Source organism: Pteropus alecto, unplaced genomic scaffold (genome assembly GCF_000325575.1).
Source record: "Pteropus alecto unplaced genomic scaffold, ASM32557v1 scaffold121, whole genome shotgun sequence".
NCBI classification, from domain to species: domain Eukaryota; kingdom Metazoa; phylum Chordata; class Mammalia; order Chiroptera; family Pteropodidae; genus Pteropus; species Pteropus alecto.
Genome location: NW_006434369.1, coordinates 16,380,745 through 16,397,495, shown reverse-complemented (window position 1 = coordinate 16,397,495; position 16,751 = coordinate 16,380,745). Strand labels below are relative to the sequence as shown.

The 16,751-nt window shown below is 35.4% G+C and overlaps 2 protein-coding genes across 2 annotated transcripts in view; one reads left to right on the top strand and one right to left on the bottom strand.

Moving 5' to 3' along the window:
• Positions 1–12,272, top strand: part of CUNH6orf201 (chromosome unknown C6orf201 homolog) — a 30,264-nt gene extending 17,992 nt beyond the window's left edge. The window contains exon 4 of the mRNA XM_015587269.2: positions 11,999–12,272. Within this exon, the coding sequence (XP_015442755.1) occupies positions 11,999–12,251 (253 nt within the window). The 3' untranslated portion in view covers positions 12,252–12,272. The remainder of the gene's footprint in view (positions 1–11,998) is intronic.
• The window catches only part of ECI2 (enoyl-CoA delta isomerase 2), a 22,825-nt gene continuing 18,336 nt past the window's right edge, over positions 12,263–16,751 (bottom strand). The window contains exons 8-10 of the mRNA XM_006909296.3: positions 14,797–14,886; positions 13,256–13,399; positions 12,263–12,592 (exon numbers count right to left, since the gene is read on the bottom strand). Of these exons, the coding sequence (XP_006909358.1) occupies positions 12,437–12,592; positions 13,256–13,399; positions 14,797–14,886 (390 nt within the window). The 3' untranslated portion in view covers positions 12,263–12,436. The remainder of the gene's footprint in view (positions 12,593–13,255; positions 13,400–14,796; positions 14,887–16,751) is intronic.

Below are 16,751 nucleotides of genomic sequence, written 5' to 3'. Positions count from 1 at the left end.
TAGTATGTGGTCGATTCTTGAGAATGTTCCATGTGTAGAGAAGAATGTATAAGAAGCTGTTTTGGGATGGAAGGCTCTGTAAATGTCAATTATGTCCAGTGGTCTCATGTGTCATTTAAGGATGTTATTTCCTTATTGATTTTCTGTTTGGATGATCTGTCCATATCTGACATTAGGGTATTTAGATCCCCTACTACGATAGTGTTTTGGTCTGTTTCTCCTTTTAGTTCTGTTAATAATTGCTTTACATATTTTGAGGCTCCCTGAATGAGAGCATAGATATTAAATGTTATGTCTTCTTGGTGCATGATTTCCTTTATCATTGTGCAGTGTCTCTCAGTATCTTTCTTTATCTTTTTTATTTTGAAGTCTGTTTTGTCAGATATTAGTAGCACTACTCTCACTTTGTCTGAATACCGTTTGCTTGAAATATCATTTTCCACCTTTTCGCTTTGAGTCTATATTTGTCTTTAGAACTGAAATGTGTCTCTTGTAGGCAGCATATGGTTGGGTTTTGTTTTTTGATCCATCCTGCAACTCTATGCCTTTTTATTGGTGAGTTCAATCTATTTACATTTAGGGTGATTATTGAAATATGAGGTCTTCTTAGAGCCATTTTATATTTTGCTTTCTGGTAGCTTGGTGTTTCCATTGCTTCCTTGTACTTGTGTTTCTATTTTTTATTTTGTTTGGCTTTTGTGAGTTTTCCCTCTGATACTTCTTATTTTATGTTATATACTTCAGTTTTACATCTTTGGTGTGTGGTTACCATTATGAATATGAAAAGGATAGTTATATATATACAATTGTCCATTTTCTTTTGCACGTGACTTTTCTCTATTCCCCTTTGTGAATTTGGATCTTTGAATCCTTTCCTTTTCAGTCATTGTTGTCTCAATTTGTCCCAATGTATACTGAACATTACTATCTTGATATAGCAATTCTCTTCTTAATGTTTAAGTTTATAATGCCCTGTTCTTAGTAAGAGTTGCACTCCTCTGCTTCGATCTGCCTGCTAGTCACCTATAGCTATGTATTTTTTTTTTTAAATTTTGTTTTAGGTGAGTTGACCCCTTTCAGTATTTCCTGTAGTGTATGCCTCATAGTGGACAATTTCCTCATTTTTTGTATGTCTGGAAAGGTCTTTATTTCTCCTTCATATCTAAAGGACAGCTTAGCTGGATACATTATTCTAGGCTGGTAGTTCCTTTCTCTTAATAGTTTAAATATTTCATTCTATTCCTTTCTGGCTTGTAAGGTTTACTGAGAAGTCTGACAATAATCTAATGCGTTTTCCTTTGTAAGTTACTGTCTTCTTATCCCTGGCTGCCCTGAGAATTCTTTCTTTGTCATTGATTTTTGATAATTTTAATACAATGTGTCTTGGTGAAGGCCTTTTTGGGTTGAGATAATTGGATGTTCTGTTGAATTTTTGAATTTCAAGCTCCAGCTCATTTCTTAGATTTGGGAAATTCTCGTCAACTTTTTGTCTGAAAATGCCTTCTTGTCCTTGCTCCTTTTCCTTGCTTTTGGTAATGCCCATTATTCTTATGTTTCCTCTCCCAATAGTGTTAGTTTTTTTCAGAAATACCATCCTGAATTCTCTGCTATTTAAGTCACATATTTCTATGTCTGTATGCTTATTTTCTGAAGATTTTTCTCTTTTTTTTCTGAGATGCCTTGTCACCTTGGTTATTCATGGTGTTTAATAAACTATATCTCTGCCTGGGCATTAGTGGAAGTGTATTCTGCTGTTTTTCCAGAAAGAATATTTATTATATAAAGGTCTTGCTTTAGCCCGTTGCAAAGAAGTCGCTTTTCTTTTGTTTTCCAGTAGGTGGCATCTTATCCTCTTGGATCTCTGCTTTATATGAAGCCTAAATAATTCCTTTTTATTTTCTTGTTGATATTTAATCAACAGTCTCAGTTCCTGTCAGTGTTAGTAACAGTTTCGGTAGTGTTTGCTCAGCTTCTCAGTTCCGCGGTAATCGGTCTCAGAAGGTATCGGGGGAGGGTCCCTCTGGGTTGGGGGTTGGGGGCTGTGGCTCAGCCTCAGTTTTGCAACTGCAGCTGGTAAAAATCAACTGTTGTTTCTCTGCCATCCTTTTTCTCTGCTTTTTGCCCTGATGACTTATCCCTGCCACTGGCCTCGTGGAGCTCACAGCACTCCTAGACAGGGCTGTTCAGGGAATTTGTTGCACCTGCTCCCCTCCCTCTCCTCCTACAGGGAGTTCCAGCTGCAAACTTCTTTATTTCTCCCTGTCCACTGCCGGATACCTAGGGTTCTGACCTGTGGTATCTCTTATGCGCAGATTCCATGATCTGATGTGCTCGTGTGCAGTTTGGGTTTTTTGTTGTTATTGTTGTTGAGTTTTAGATGTTCAGTTTATTGTTGTTTCAATGGAGAGATCTGGGGACATCTCTCACTCTGCCATGTTATTCAAACTTATTAATTCTTCTTTAAATGTTTTGTACAATTCACCAGTGAAGCCAGCTGATCTGGGGCTTTGTGGAGGGAAGTTTTTGATTTTGATTCAATCTCCTTACTAATTATAGTTCTATTCAGGTTTTCCATTTTTTTTGTGATTCAGTTTTTGTAGTGTTTTTGTCTAGAAATTTGTCCATGTCATTGGCATTTGGGAGAAATGAGGGCCTGAAACTTCCTAGAGTCCCACCTTACTGATGTCAATCTGCTTATTTATCTTTTCCCAATATTTTCTTCTCTGTTTTTCATATTGTTTAATCTCTATTGATTTATATTCTAGGTTCCTTGATTCTTACCTTCATTATTGTGTCTGCTAGTAACTCCCTTCAGAGAGTTTTTTTTTAATTTCAGATTTTCAGTTCTAATTGTTTTTATTTTGCTCTCTTTTTGTAGTTAGTGTTTCTCTGCTGAGAATTTATGTAGTTTTAATCATTTCAAGTGTGTTTTTAAATTAAATTTATTGAGGTAATATTAATAACAGATACATTTCAGGTGTATAACATTATAGTTCAATATCTGTGCTCACTATCAAAAGTCTACTTTCCTTTTATTACCATATATTTTACCCCATTTATTCAATTCACATAGCCATTCCCCTCTGGTAGTTATCATTCTATTGTCAGTATCTATGAGTTTGTGTTTGTTTGTTTTGTTCATTGTTATTTTTTGTTTTACGTTCCATAAACAAGTAAAATCATACTGTTTTTGTCTTTTTCAGTCTGACTTATTTCACTTAGTCTAATATACTCAAAATCTATCCATATTGTTACAAATGGCAGTATTTCATCTTTTTAATGGCTGAATGGTATTCCTTTATATATATCACATCTTCCTTATCCATTCAGCCTTCTGTGGATACTTAGATTGTTTCCATTTCTTGGCTATTGTAAATAATGTTGCGATGAACATAAGGGTACGTATATCTTTATGAATTTGTGTTTTCACATTTCTAGGTAAATACCCAGAAGAGGAATTGCTGGGTAATATGGTAGTTCTATTCTTAATTTTTAAAGGAACCTCCACACTGTTTTCCAAAGTGGCTGCACTAATTTATATTCCCAACAGTGTATGAGAGTTTCCTTTTCTCACCATATTCTCCAAGACTTATTTCTTGTCTTTTTGATAATAGCTATTCTAACAGGTATGACATGATATCTTACTGTGGTTTTGATGTTACATTTTCCTAATAACTAGCGATGTTGGACATCTTTACACATGCCTATTTGCCATTTGTATGCTTCTCTGGAAAAATATCTATTCAGATTTGCTGCCCATTTTTAATCAGATTTTTTTTGTTGTTGTTGTTGTTCAGTTGTATGAGTTTTTAATATATTTTGGATATTAACTCCTTTTCAAAGTATCATTTGCAAATAATTTCTCCAATTCCGTTGGTTGCTTTTTGTTTTGTTGATGGTTTCTTTAGCTGTTCAGAAGATTTTTAGTTTGATATAGTCTCACTTATTTATTTTTGCTTTTGTTTCCCTTGGAGTCAAATTCACAAAACACCTCTGAGATCAATGTCTGGAAGCTTCATGCCTATGTTTTTTTCTATGTATGTTATTGTTTCACATATTGCATTCAAATCTTTAATCCATTTTGAGTGAATTTTTATGTATGGTATAAGATAGTGGTCTAGTTTAATTCTTTTGCATGCGGTTGTCTAGTTTTCCCAATTCTATTTATTGAAGAGATTTTCCTTTCTCTATTACATATTCTTCACAATCAAATTATGAATTTCATTTAACTGTCCACATATGTCAGGTTTATTTCTGGGATCTCAATTCTGTTATATTGATCTGTGTGTCTGTTTTTCTGCTAACACCATACTATTTAATTACTATAGTTTTGTACAATATTTTAAAATCAGAGAGTATGATACCTCCAGTTTTGTTTTGTTTTTTTTTCAGGATTGCTTTGACTACTTGAGCCCTTTTGTGGTTCCACACAAATTTGAGGATTTTTGTTTATTTTTGTGAAATATTTCATTGGGATTTTAACTGGGATTGCATTAAATCTGTTTAAATTTATTTATTTTAATTAGTTTCAAATATACAGTACATTGGTTAGACATTTATATAGTGCATAAAATGATTTCCCCAGTTGCTCCATCCCTCCCTTGACCATAAGCTGCCAGTCTTATGGGTGTTCCCTTGTAAGTAATTGTTTTTCTCTTGCTGCTTTTAATATTCTTTCTTTGTATTTAACCTTTGGCATTTTAATTATGATGTGTCTTGGTGTGGGCCTTTTTGGATCCCTGATTTTTGGAATTCTCTGAGCTTCCTGGGGTTTTATGTCCATTTCCTTCACCAGGTTAGGAAAGTTTTCCATCATTATTTCTCCAAATAGCTGTTCAACATCTTAATTTTCTTCAGTTACACTAATCAGACAAATATTTGGAGCCTTAATAGTGTCCCATATCCTCCTTAAATTTTATAGTCTTGACAGCTTTTGTCTTGTCATTCTGATCGAGTGTCCTGATTGGCTTTCTTGTCCTCTAGATAGGGCATTTGATCCTCTTCTTTATTCACTTGTTTATTCTTTTGTTTATTCCATTTAATATATGTCTCATCTCAGATGAGAAGTGTTCTTCATTTCAGAAGAACACTTCGTTCCCTTTTATAATTTCCATTTTCATTTTTATGTTTTTTCTCTTTGTTGGGGTTCTCTACACTTCCCAAAAGTTCATTGAGCATGTTTATAACTAGTGTTTTGAACTCTGCATCTGTTAGATTACTTGACTCCATTATATCTGGATCTCTGTTCTGTTCTTTCATATGGTTTCTGCCTCTTTGTCTTCCCATTTTGGCTGCCTTTCCGTGTCTGTTTCTGTGTACTAAGCAAAGGTCCTAAGTCTCCTGGTCTTGTGGATTTGTGAAGTAGGTGTCCAGTAGCACAGTCCTAAGAGGGGTTCAGCTGCAGGCCAAACTTAGCCCAAGCCTCTACCCATCCCGGGTCACTTGTTAAGGTTTAGCAAGCAATCCACAGATGCTGTGCTTATAGTTGCCTCAAAAGGCCACACCAGAAACCAAGGCCAGCTTCCTTCAGTGTGAGTCTAGGTGCTGTTCAGCAAGGAGCACCTGACTTGCTGAGGCTACAGCTGGATGCGGCTTGGGTGGGGTCGCAAGTTGAGGTTGGTGGGGTTTCGGGGAATCCTCTGGGCGGAGAGACCTCTGGTATCCAGTTTGATGACTTCACAGCTTTGGTGGAGCTGTGTCTGCACACTGGGAGCGAGGAGGGCTCAACAGGGAACAATGGATACCGCCAGCACTTCTGTACAGACAGAGTCTTTGCCTTGACCCTCACTCCGATAATGTCTCCCTGTAAGTCCCTGGTGCCCCCCTGCACTCGGCTGAATCATCAGTGGTGCTCAGAGTGAGTAGGTCCATCACCGCGAAAATCTGCTTGCAGATGTGGCCCCTTTAAGAGGCTTCTGCTGCTGCCGCTACCGCAGCCTCCATTTCACTCAGCCTCTGGAGACCGGGCAGCCCTGCATCTTCTCCCCATCCTACCTTCTGCCATTGCAGGGTGATTTTGTGGATTTCTCCCTAGTTGTATGGCTTGTTCATCTAGATCCCAGGTGATTTTTCTTTGGTGCTTGCTCCTGTTTCTGTCACAACTTTGATTTGATCACCAGAAGGATGAACAGAGCCTCTATCATCTATACCATTTTTTTCCCCTCTTGCATTAAATCTGTTTATTGCTTTATGAACATTTAACAATGTTATTCTTGTAATCCATGAACACGGAATATCTATTACTTTGTGTCTTCAATTTCTTTCAACAAGTTTTTGTTGTTTTCAGCATACAGATCCTTCACCTCCTTTGTTATTCTTAGGTCCTTTATTCTTTTAGTTGTGATTGTAAATGGGATTATTTTCTTCATTTCTCTGATATTTTGTTTAGTATAGAGAAATGCAATAGATTTTATAATTTTATATTAATTTATGTTATAAATTTATGATATATAAATTTATTAATTTATATTAATATTATATATTAATTTTGTCCTGAAAATTTCCTATACTTCATTATATTTAATAATTTTTTGAAGTCTTTAAGGTTTTCTATATATAAAATCATGTTATCCTCAAATAGTGAGTTTTACTTCTTCCTTTCCATTTTGCATGCCTTTTCTTTTTCTTGCCTAATTGCTCTATTTCTTTTAGTATTATGTTAAATAACAATGGCAAAAATGGGCAGGCATCCTTGTCTTTTACCTTACCTTAGAGGAAAAGTTTCCAGTTTCCCATCACTGAGTATGTTAGCTGAAGATTTATCATATATGACCTTTATTATGTTGAGTTATCTTTCTTTTATACCCATTTTATTGAGTTTTTTCATAAATGTATATTTTGTCAAATGCCTTTTCTATTGACATGATCATATAATTTTTATCTTTCATTTTGTTAATGTTATTGGTTGATTGGTGAATGTTGAACCATTCTTTATCCCTATAATGAATCCCACTTGATTGTGATGTATAATCCTTTTGTTTTGTTGTATTTAATTTGCTAGTATTTGTTGGAGTTTTTCATCAGAGATATTGGCTTGTAACTTCATCAGAGATATTGGCCTGTGTGTGTGTGTTTCCTTTCCCTGTTTTAGTATGAGGTTAATATTAGTCTTGTGAATTAGAAAGCATTTCCTCCTCTTCAACTTTTTGAATTTGTGAAGCACAGGTATTAAATCTTCTTTGAATATTTGGTAGAATTCACCAGTGAAGCCATCTAGTCCTGGACTTTTGTTTTGTGGGAGGTTTTTGAATACTGATTCAATTTCCATACTAGTGATAGGTCTATTCAAGTTTTCTAATTCTTCTTGATTCAGTCTAGAAAGGTTGTATGCTTCTAAGAATTTTTCCATTTATTCTAGGTGTTCAATTCGGTAGCATATAGCCTTTTGTAACATTCTTATAAAATCCTTTGTACTTCTGTGGTATTCATGGTAACTTCTCCTCTTTTATTTTTAATTTTATTTAAACCTTCTCTCATTTTTCGTTAGTGAATCTAGCTACAGGTTTGCTAATTTTACCTTTTGAAAGAGCAGGCTGTTTCATTAATTTTTCCTATCACCTTTTTATTCTCTATTTCATTTATTGCCTGATTTTTATTTTTTCCTTTTTTTTCCTATTGATTTTGGGCTTCATTTGTTCTTCTTTTTCTGGTTCCTTAAGGTGTAATATTTGTTTGAGATTTGTTTCTTGAGGTAGGCCTGTGTCTTCTTATAATTGATTTATAGTTTCATAATATTGTAGTTACAGGATATGCTTGATATTTCCATCTATCAGAATTTATTGAGACTTGTTTTGCTTCCCAACATGTTCTAATCTTGAAAATGTTCCATGTGCACTTGAGGAGAATGTGTATTCTGTCATTTGGGGGTAGAAAGATCTATAAATAGCTTTATATCCATGTCTTCTAATATGCCATTTATGGATGTTTCCTTGTTGACTTTGTCTAGATGCTCTACCCATTATTGTTAGTGGGGTAATAAGGTCCTCTACTATTATTGTTCTATTAGTTTCTCTCTTTAGATCTTTTAATAATTATTTTATATATTTTGATGTTCCTAGAGTGGGTGAATATATATTAACTTTTATGTCTTCTTGATGAATCGTCCCTTTTATCATTATAAAATGTTTATCTTCATCTGTTACCTTTTTTTGTTGTTGTTTTGACATCTATGTTGTCTGATATAAGTATGGCTACACCCACTGTTCTTCGGATACCATCTGCTTGGACTATCATCTTCTACCCCTTTACTTTGAACCTATGTTTTTCTTTAGAGCTGAGATATGTCTCCTGAAGACAGCATATACTTGAGTCTTGTTTTTTAAATCCATCCAGCTACTGTTTGCCTTTTTATTGATCACTTTAGTCCATTTACATTTAGGGTAATTATTGATATGTGAGAACTTACTACAGTCATTTTCTTTTTTTTTCTGGTTGCTCTGTATCTCCATTTTTTCTTTCCCTTTTATTTCGGTCTGATAATTTAGTTTGTTGACTTTCTATACTGTTTTTATTTATTCCTCTTATTCTATTTCTCAGCTCTGGATTTTTTGTTTTGTTTTACCATGAGGTTTATATAAAATGTCTCATAAATAAAAGTTATTTTTCTTCTGATAGCATATCTTCACTCGCCTATACACATTCAGTCCTTTTCCTCCTCCCCTTTTGTTTTGTTGTTACAAATTATTATATTATTTTTTTTACCAAATTGCAGTAGCTATAGTTATTTTTAAATGTTTTTTCCTTTAACCTTTATGCTATAATTGTTCATTACCCTATTCTGAAATAGACTTGCATTTTTCCTGTTTCTATCTGTCTCCTTACTCAAAATTTTGTATACTTTTGTCTTTCTGGTTCAGGCAGATGAGCTCCTTTCAACATTTCTTGTAATGCAGATCTTGCAGTGGTAAATTCCCTCAGCTTTTCTTTGTCTGGAAAAGTCTTTATTTCTCCTTCCTATCTAAAGGATACTTTGCTGGATACATAATTCATGACTGGTGGTTTCACTCTTTAAATATTTTGAATGTATCATTCCACTCTATCCAGTCCTGTAGGGTTTCTACTGAGAAATCTGATGATAATCTGATGGGGTTTCCTTTGTAGGTGACTGTCTTTTTTTTTTTTTTCCTGGCTGTCTTTAGAATTCTTTATCATTAACTTTTGATTGTTTTTAATGTAAGGTTTTTTGAAGGTCTTTTTGCAGTGACAAAATTAGGTGGTCTGTTAGCTTTTTGAACTTGAATGACCAGCTTTTCCCCTAGGTTTGAGAAGTTCTCATCAATTATTTCTTTCCATGGGCTCTCTGTTCCCTTCTCACCTTCTTCTTAGATGCCCATTGTCTTTATGTTGTTCTTTCTAACAGAGTCAGATAGTTCTCATAGAGTTCTTTCATTAAAAATAAAATTAGTTCTCTCCTTCCATCTTAGTCATTTCTAGATTGCTATCTTCAAGCTCATTAATTCTCTCTTTCATCTGGTCTGCTTTCTAATGCATTCTTCATCTCATTTATTGTTCTTCAGCATCAGAATTTGTTTGGTTCTTTTTTATAGTTTCAATTTCTTTGGTGAAATATTCCTTTTGTTCATTAATTTTCTTCCTGAGTTCATTGAATTGCCTGAGTTTTCTTGTATCTCTGTGAGTTTCCTCATAATGGCTATCTTGAATGCTCTATCATTTAAATCAATCTTCCATGATTTTGAGTTTGGTTCTGGAGACTTGTCATTTTCCTTTTGCATTACCATGTTTCTTGATGTATAGTTCCTCTGCTGGCACATTTGAAGTACTAGGTTCTTGTGCAGTTACTGTTTTGATCTTAACAATTCAACAGTTTGATAATTACAGGTCTTTCTTTTGTTTTCCAGTAGATGATGCTATAGTGCAAATTTTTGTTTTATCTGTTACTTATGTCTCTGGGATCATGGTGGGAGGGGTGTCACTTTTGTTATGAAAATCGATTACTGGGTGATAGGGTGGTGTATTTCTCCACTATGTCTACATCACCTTGGCTTTGGGGCACCACCACTGTGGTGGGGGAATGTGGAGGACAGGGGAGAGCCGGGCTCACAAGTCCACAGCACTGCCTACTTACAAGTGGCCTCTGTGCTATTTGGTGCCTCTCCACTGTTGTTACTGGGTTTCCTTGCAATGGTGGAAGGAGGGAGTGGCTTCTTGGGTACTAATGTTGCTTCTGCCCCTCTTACTTTCTGCTGGGCCATAGTCTGTGGATTGCAGTGTGGGGGCCACACCGTGACTCCTCTAATACTACCACATTGGCTAGAGCGACAGCAGCTGCCAAACTGCATCTGTGGACATTGTCCCTGTCCTGCCCCATGTCCTACCTCCCCTACACATTGCAATACGCCCACCTTCAGGTGTATTGATGTGTGGATCCCTCAAATGTGTTTGTGTGTTGAGCCTTTGTTGGATTATAGATGTCCAACTTTTGTAAGTTTAAGGGGAGATACAAAGGAGTCTTCTTATTGATGTTTACATCACTCCTTGTGCATTTTTCTTTATTGTGGAGTATGATTATAAGAACTGCTTTAAAGCCTTCAGATTACAATTCTAACATTTAAGTCATCTCAGGATTGACCAGTATTGCCTTTCTTCACCAGAGAGTATATACATTATTATGATCTTTTGTATGTCAAACAACTAGATTGTATCATGGCCATTGTAAATATGTTGTATAACCCTGGCTCCTGTTGAAATTATCTGGAGAATGTTGATATTTGTGAGTCCTGTTATAATCGTCTGGAGAATGTTGTCTTGTTTTAGTGAGTAATCAACATGGTTAAATCAGACTACAGGCTCTCTCTTGATCCTGTGTGTGTGGTGCTTAAAATTCCAGTTCAGTTTTCAAAGCCTTTAATGCGTTGACTTGAGTCTGTCCCACTCATGGACCTGAGACTTGTGTGAATTCCTACACAGAATTAGGGGAAGATACTTCCTCTCTCTACTCTGGGATTCTCCACTCACTCCCTCTTTAGGCCCCAGGGGATCCTTTTCTTAATTAGAAATATGTTTTCTTTACCTCAAATTTTATTTAGCCAGCCACATCATGGCCACCACTGTACTACTCCACAACACAGTCTGCATTTTAGGCAAAAGTAAAGTGTTCAGCAGAGCAATCTCAGCAATTGTTTCTCTATTTTCTACAGTGTGATAAACTCATCCCTATGCAGATGCTTCTCCATATTGATACCCCAACACACTCATTGGCTTTTAATTTCAGCATCCTCAAATTGTTTTTTTTCTTATTTTTGTTGAGAGATTTAAACTGAAATTAGTGGGAGGGATAGGAAGTAGTTGGCTCATGGTGACACAGTGGAACTGGAACTCTGGAACACTTACTTTGACTCTGGAAAAGCTACTTATATCTCTGTGCATCTGGATCTCTATTTGTACAATGGTAGTAGCAACAGCCCTTATCTCATTTTTAACTTTTGGCATTGTGTTTTGAGAATAAAATGTGACTATGGGCATTAAGCAGTAGTAACAAACAGCAAGTGCTCAATAAACATTATTAATTATTACTATTCATATATATTCTACAAGAGTAAACATTTTGGATTAGAATTACTGCAATAAAAAAATTAAGAACTAAAAAGTTAGAAGGCTGGCAGGTTGGCTATCTAGATGCCGATGCTTGAAGGAAGGTTAAAAAAAAGGGGGGATATTTAGAAAAGCAAAATATTTTATGTTAACTTTTCAGCCATTGGAATTATACCCTCACCCTTTTTCAATTGATATATATGGCAGTACTCATAACAGAGTTGCAAGGTTAAGGCAGCTTGCAAGTATGCCTTTTTAAAACATCAAGTTAAACAAGAATAAAGACTATGTAATAAATAAGGAAATAATTAGTAATACAGAACACTACTTTCTAATGAAATAACCCAATTTTCCCTTCATGCCATTTTATTAAATTATGATAAAAAATGAAACTAGGATTCTTATTTATTTTCTAGTAATACTACTGCTCCATTTGATCCCTTGCTAGATGGCTGAAAAAGAACATGCAACCCACTGAAGATCTTCGGTCAGTAATCCAGAAGCTGTCTGTGTTTGGGCCAATTAGGTCAGTTGACCTTTGTGGACGGCAAAGTGCTATAGTGGTGTTTGAGAACATGACTTCAGCTTGTAATGCTGTGAGTGCTTTTCAAAGCAGGATCCCTGGCACGATGTTTCATTGTTCCTGGCAACAACGTTTCATGTCGAAAGACGTAAGACTCTGTTATCAAAAAACTCTGTAAATTCTTAAAGCTTGTTTTACATAATTTATTTCTCATCAGGGCTCTAGTAAAATATAATAATTATAAATGATATTTTATCATTGAAAAAAGACATAATGAAGCTTATTCAGTTAGTTAAAGTATTGAAAATCAGAGATTATAGCACAGCCCTTCCTTTGAAATGTTTAACTTTGTAACAGTGGTCATCACAGTTTTGCTCTTTTGGATAAGAAGTTCATGACTGCATTTATGCATTCGTCTGACAGCCACCTTTCCTGGAGGACACTAACTTCTTCAGCATTAACGGCGTGTAACTTTTCTTTCTCCATATTTCTAATGATCTGTTTTGAAATTCTCATGGCCTGAATAAACAAAACCAACAATAAGGTTAAGAGGTATTCTAATATGAGTGGGATTATTCTATAATTTTGATTCTTGTTTCTTCGTTGTTCATCTAATCTGATTATACCTTAAGATAAGTGTGTAATGTAAGCCAGTACTTCTCTAACTTTAATGGGCACACAAATCATCTTAGCAGGTGTTAGAGCTTGTGATCACACATTTCCAAAAAGCTCCAGATAAAAACTAAAGCTTCTGGTTCAAGGATCACATTTTGAACAGCAAAAATATAAGAGCAATCAGTCACTATCTAACACATATAAAAATGAAAGTGTTACATGGTAAGAATCTCCTAAAAGTTAACCTATCTTATCTGGTTTCTACCTAGACTTGAGAATGAAAGTGCTTGGCAAATGCTGTCTGTCATATCGCCTGCCATCCTCCTAAAAGTTATTCCTAGAAAGAACTGCCCTTATACCTTCATATCCTAGAAATGAAATGTCTATTTGTTAAGTTTTGTAAAAATCAGTATTGCTAACATTATGGTTATTTTTAATCTCAAATTTAGATGGGCTTAAAGCCAACCAAGATAAGTCTTATCTTTGTGATTGCTTTGTGATTCTCTTAAGGTAAATAAATTATTTCCATGGTTCCTATAAGTTAAAAAAAAAAAAAAAAATACTAACATTAGGGGGGAGCTTTGAATATGCTTTCAGCCTGGTCCAAACTTCTGTCTGAAAAGTACTGTCGGGAAAAACTTCAGTAACAAGTCCTTGAGCACATGCTTCTCCTGCTGTTAACTTCTTTCCAAAAATAAGCATCTCTTTTGCCTGAAATGTAAAAGCAAGACTAAGAAATTAATGAAACAAGGCTCAGTTAACTTTGGAATTAACTGCTTTCAGCAGACATAGGAAGAAACTGATAACCTCAATAGGCAATGGCTTGCAAATTGCGTGTTGAGACCACCTAGGCTTTTTAAAACGTTTGTGGAGCTTGCTACTTCTGTGTGTGTCTATGTTGGAGAGTCAAGAGCAAGGAACCTGGGATGGCAATGACCTGAAGCAGATTCTGATTTTATAACCCATGGAAGCTATGATTTTCTGTTTTACACACTATCAACAATTACTTTTTAAAAAGGGGAAAAAAATTGTGGTCATAGGAAATGCCAAACAATCTTGCAAAACCCTAAGTTTCAAAATTCCCTTCCCTGGAAAGTCTACCCTGTGATCTAGCTCTGATGGTTTTCTTTTACCTGCACAGGTACTCAAATTAGTTCTATTTGACCGAAGTAACGTGAAGACTAACTTTCAGCTTCTAACAAAATTGAAGTCATTAAATGGATATTTCTCTATATTTGCAATTTCTTTTCCAGAAAAGTAAAGACTACTTTATGGCCAAATGCTCTAAGCTTTAGGGTTGGTTCGGCCCAACTTTTCAAAGTTGTTATATAGATATAACAATGCAGGATATGTGACAGAATAAAAAGATTTAAAAATATATATATTTATAACAAAAACCTAACAGCAATGAAAACAGGATCAATTCCCACTCCCCGCTTTCAGATCCTGAAGAATGTTTGCTAACCCTTTCCTTATCCCCTGGCTCTCTAGTCTTGTCATAATCCGCTTGGAGTCACGCACACACAGTGTGGGCAATTATGTTTCCATACACACAGTGATAGATCTGAGCAGTCACTTAGCCACTCTAGGAGCCTTAATACCCTGGTAAAATCGGCTGATGAAAAGACTCTTGTGACTAGGAGTGTTAAACCGCCATGAAGCCTCACATCTGATGGTACTTCACATGATTCTGAAAGTAAATATGTCATTGCACTTTCAGTGGATAATGCTTATCCATGAAGAAATTAAGTGGAGGAATGAGCTCAGGAGAGCAAAGGAGGCAGGCACAGCCCTAGTCCTTCACCTGACTAATGCCACCCAATGTGGAAAATGAAGCCTTGTGCCACCTTCAATTCAGCAAGCACTGGGCAGTCAGCTGAAAGAGCAGTTTCTAGTTGTGGGAGCTGTAGAAAGAGTTTCTTATTTTCCCCCATACCAGACATTTCCCTTGGCCTGGTTCCTGTATATTTAAAATTCTTAAAAGTTGGGAAGCAGAACATTTGCTTCTCTTTTGTCCGTATTATCGAGAGAAAGAAAAGAGGGTATGGAATTGCTTTTGGAATAGAGATGACTTATTAAAATTTATTTTTAAGGTTTTCAAAGGTTACCTTGGCTGGGCCCATCATCTTCGGAAAAATGTAAGAGGAGCATCCTTCTGGACTTTGGCCTAGTTGACTAAAAGGAGTATGAAATGTTGCCTATTTGAAAGAAAAAAAATAAAAATATTTTTTTGATGTGATTAAAAAAAATAATTTGTCTATAACCTCACAATACTCAGTTGAGAAAGTTTTTTTAAAAAAAATTGGGATGATTGCAGTATTACACATGCACAAAATTTACTCTTTTAATGTATGCAGTTTAATGAGTTTTAATAAATGTATACAGTTATCTAGCCACCACCACAATCAAAATATGGAATATTTCCATCACTAGCAAAAGTTCCCTTGTGTCTCTCCACAGTAATCCATTCCTCTTACCCGCAAGCAACCTCTGATCTGTTTTCCATCACTACAGTTCTGATTTTTCTAGAAAGTTATATAATGGAATCATACACTGTGTAGCCTTTTGTCCTTTTGTAGGCTTTTGTCTGTAGCATAAGGCTTTTTTTTCAGTCATGTAGATTTATTCTTTTTTAAAAAATTTTTTTATTTTATTAGTTTCAAGTATACACTACATTGGTTAGATATTTCCATAGTTGATAAAATGATCCCCCTACTTGCTCCTTCTCTCCTCTGGTTTTCCACCTAGTTAATATATTTATGCTAACTGCATTCCCTATGCTGTGCTCCCCATCCCCGTGACTATCTATCAACTACTAATTTTTACTTCTTTAAACCTTCATCCCAGTCCCCCAATACCTCCTTCCCTCTGTCCATCACCAAAGTGTCCTCTATATTTGAGTCTCTTTTTGATTAGTTTGTTTTTTTTGCTCCTTAGATTCCGCATTTAAGTGAAATCATATGGTATTTATCTTTCTCTGTCTTATTTCACTCAGCATAATAACGTCTAGGTCCATTCATGTTATTGCAAACGGTAGGATTTCATTTTTTAGTGGCTGAGTAATATTCCATATGTACTATAAATTCTTTATCTAATCGTCTGTTGATGGACATTTAGGTTGCTTCCATATCTTAGCTATTGTAAATTGTGCTGCCATAAATATTGGAGTGCATAGGTCTTTACAAATGATTGTTTTGGTTTTCTTTGGATAAATACCCAGAAGTGCAATTGCTGGGTCAAATGTATATCCATTTTTAATTTTTTGAGAAACCACTAAACTGTTTTCCATAACGGCTTTACCACCAACAATGTATGAGGGTTCCCTTTTCTCTGCATTCTTGCCAACACTTGCTGTTTTTTCATTTATTGATAATAGCCATTCTGACAGGTATGAGGTGATTTCTCATTGTGGTTTTAATTTGCATTTCTCTGATGGTTAGCAACTTTGAGCATCTTTTCATATGTCTATTAGTCATCTGTACTTCCTCTTTGGAAAAGTATCTGTTCAGGTATTCTGCCCATTTTTTAATTGAATACATTTATTTTAATATTCAATTGCAGTTTTGGTAACTAAAGTTGCACATTTAGAAATGTGTCAGTCCAGAAGCTCATTCATTCTACCAGTATTCAAGCTATTTGTATCTAGTTTTGTCTGGGACAACCCATATTAATGCCTGGTATACTGATATGGTTATTGTCCCAGTTTGGATATAAATGATATTGGTCAATTTAGTCCTTAGTCAATCAACATCTGGCCTTTACTCTCTAATTGTCACAGGTGAGGGAATTAATTCTCAAATATAAGATGTGCTCTAAAGGGCTATATATGTCTTTGGAATCTTCAATAGCCCCTGTACTTAGGCACTGGGAGGGTTTGGGGAAATTAAATCATTAGCCATAGATTATTTTTTGACTCTGGGAATTTAGGGAATGACCTACAGGCTCTTTGCTGTGTGATGATATTACTGTATATGTTTGTAATACTGCCTATTTGTCTATGAGTACAGAAGTTAAAAACAAGAAATATTCTGCGTCTGCACTAGAGACATTCTTTATAGGATCT